This window comes from Neophocaena asiaeorientalis, unplaced genomic scaffold (genome assembly GCF_003031525.2).
Source record: "Neophocaena asiaeorientalis asiaeorientalis breed wild unplaced genomic scaffold, Neophocaena_asiaeorientalis_V1.1 scaffold145, whole genome shotgun sequence".
Lineage (NCBI taxonomy): Eukaryota > Metazoa > Chordata > Mammalia > Artiodactyla > Phocoenidae > Neophocaena > Neophocaena asiaeorientalis.
In genome coordinates this window covers 2,863,458-2,866,125 of record NW_020172629.1, presented here as the reverse complement: position 1 = coordinate 2,866,125, position 2,668 = coordinate 2,863,458, and the positions used below count along the sequence as shown (strand labels likewise).

The 2,668-nt window shown below is 49.7% G+C and overlaps 1 protein-coding gene across 1 annotated transcript in view; it reads left to right on the top strand.

The window, feature by feature from the left end:
- Window positions 1-2,026, top strand: part of SHH (sonic hedgehog signaling molecule) — a 9,755-nt gene extending 7,729 nt beyond the window's left edge. The window contains exons 3-4 of the mRNA XM_024739183.1: window positions 308-615; window positions 1,910-2,026. Of these exons, the coding sequence (XP_024594951.1) occupies window positions 308-615; window positions 1,910-2,026 (425 nt within the window). The remainder of the gene's footprint in view (window positions 1-307; window positions 616-1,909) is intronic.
- Window positions 2,027-2,668: the final 642 nt, after the last annotated feature.

The window sequence follows — 2,668 nt, the reverse complement described above, 5'->3', positions numbered from 1 at the left end:
GGGGGAGGCGAAAGGGAAGGAGTGTAACCGGCCTCCCGCCGGAGACGCCAATCGACCTTTGTCACCGCCAGTCCAATCCTAAGAGAGTCGTTAAGGAATGCGTCTGCATCTGAATTTGGTCACCGAGGCGGTGGGGATGGGGAGAGGGAGGTCCGCGCGGGACCAGCCCGGCACCTCTCCCCGGAGCCACGCGCTTCCTCGGTCTGGGCGCGCGGGACACCAAGCGTGCGCCCCCCCTTCCCAGTCGCGTTTTCCTCTCGGGACTCCCCGCCCTGTCTCCTCTTCTCTCCCTTCTCTCCCCCCGCAGAGAACTCGGTGGCGGCCAAATCGGGCGGCTGCTTCCCGGGCTCGGCCACGGTGCACCTGGAGCAGGGCGGCACCAAGCTGGTGAAGGACCTGCGCCCCGGAGACCGCGTGCTGGCGGCCGACGACGAGGGCCGGCTGCTCTACAGCGACTTCCTCACCTTCCTGGACCGCGACCACGGCGCCAAGAAGGTCTTCTACGCGATTGAGACCCGGGAGCCTCGCGAGCGTCTGCTGCTCACCGCCGCGCACCTGCTCTTTGTCGCGCTACGAAGTTTGCTAAGCAATGGAAACAGGCTTAGGAGACTTTGGGTAAGTTATTTCACCTTTCTAAGTCTCAATTTCCTCAGCTATAATTATGAGATAATAATGATGATGACAGTGATGATAATTATAATAATAATTAATAATAATAAAAAAAAGTAGGACAGTCCAAAGTAGACTATAAGGAATCAAAGACCCCGAGAAATTCTGTTGTTGTGTTTAGTTTATATATATATATTTTTGAATTTTTTGATTCCTGTTTAATTTTGGTTATTTTTTCACCTCTCCTGGCTATTTATTTGTTTGGTATGAATAGATGTTTTAAAATAATATGAACCGGACCTTCAAGAGCCTTAAATAGTTTGTTTCTTGGATAATTTATTATCATGTGAGCTGTACTCACAGGGGGAAAGATTATTTTGTGAAGCCAAGCGACCCGCTCAGAGTCTATTTTTCTACACGTCCCTCGTCCTGACTTTCAGAAAGCAAAATTCTGTCCTCTCCATTCCTCGTTTGCAACGCTCCTGCTTTTCAGCAAGTGTAAACTAAAACATGCTTCATGGGGGTCCACAAATTATATTTTTATACACAGAATTGTAAATTAGATTTTTGAGAGATCAATACTTAACTGAATTACATTTCATTTTTGAAATAGTGTAAAATATGAAAATATATTATTTTAATTTAACTAGTTTCCAATGTAACAGCCATCTCCTGTTTCGTCTTCTGGGTTGAATATTTGCTTTGTCATCACCATTTCGGCCACATGCTTGGAAGTCAAGACTGTTACACACTCACACACACACATACACTTTTTTTTTCTTGGGCAAACTGGAAGAACTCTGTTATTTTTAACTTCAAAGAATTTATTAGAAAATAATATTTTTTAAAAGCGCACATAGTGATCCCACAAGGATGGAGCCTGTAGTTTGTACAGAGAAAAACAAAGGATGTTTTTGCATTAAGAAATTGAGAAATAACTGCTGTAAATTTACTAAAATGTATTTTTGAATATTTTGTAATAGTTTTATAGAAATAAAATGTACCACGCACAGCCTGGTTAGTATATAATAACTAAGAATTCCTGTTGCAGCCCTTTTTCTTTCCTTTTTTTTGGCTTCTTTGTTTGGGAAACCTAGTGCTGACAGGAGTTCCCAGTATTATATTTAGATGTGTTGCTTATACTGTGAATTCAGATCCACTTACGTAGGTAACCGAATCGACTTGTTTGTTTTCTTCACTGGAGAAACCTCAGCTCTGTTTGTATTTATTGTGTGAAAGCCTCTCTACTCAAAGGATGGCGGTGCCGTGCTGGGTGCCCTTCTGCCCTCACCTCCCCCAGCTTAACCAGCACAGCCTCAGCGGCTGCCTGGAGGAGGTGGCCTGGGGCAGTCACCCAGAACTTCCTCCCCAGGCCCCGCGTCACTGGTGGCCGACTTTGTTCCCTCCACTTGGTTGACCCAGGTTGGGGTGCACTGTCCCCCTGGCCTTGCAGGGAGGAGATCCTAACTGCTTTCTGAAGTCCTGGGGTGCCCTTTTCAGAAGGGTCCCCAAGGAGAGGGCCAGGTGTTGACGGTCTGCAGGAGGATGTGTTCCCTGCCTGCTCTGTGCGGACCCGGCCTTCCCTCCTCTCCCGTCACACCCACTAGAGCCTCAGGGTGCCGGGGTCCTCGGGCCACGCTGGTGTCTCCAAGTTGTCTGTCTTGAGTGGTTGTCAGGTGAGGACGTTTGTCCCTAGGTCGTGGTCCTCCTTCTGCGGGCGCCCTGGAGCCAGTGCCCTGTGTCAGCAGGGCCGGGGAGACAGGTCCTCTGTGCCTGGTGCTGTGTCATAGGCTCAGCCGCCCCGGGCGGTCACTCTGAGGGCTTTGGTTTAGTGAAGGCTGCTGTCCCGCTCTGCGCTCTGGGCCCAAATGCCTCTGAGGCTGAGCTTTGGGAAGGTGGGCCGTGTGGCCTCAGGGCCTCTCAGAAGATTAAACAAGGCGGGCCTGGGTTTAGGGGAACAGAATTGAACTCGACGGCCTCGGGCCAGTCTCGGTCCCACCTGGTCAGGGTCTGGAGAAGCTGCTTCTGAGGCTAGGGCTCAGGTCCCTGGGGGGGTTTC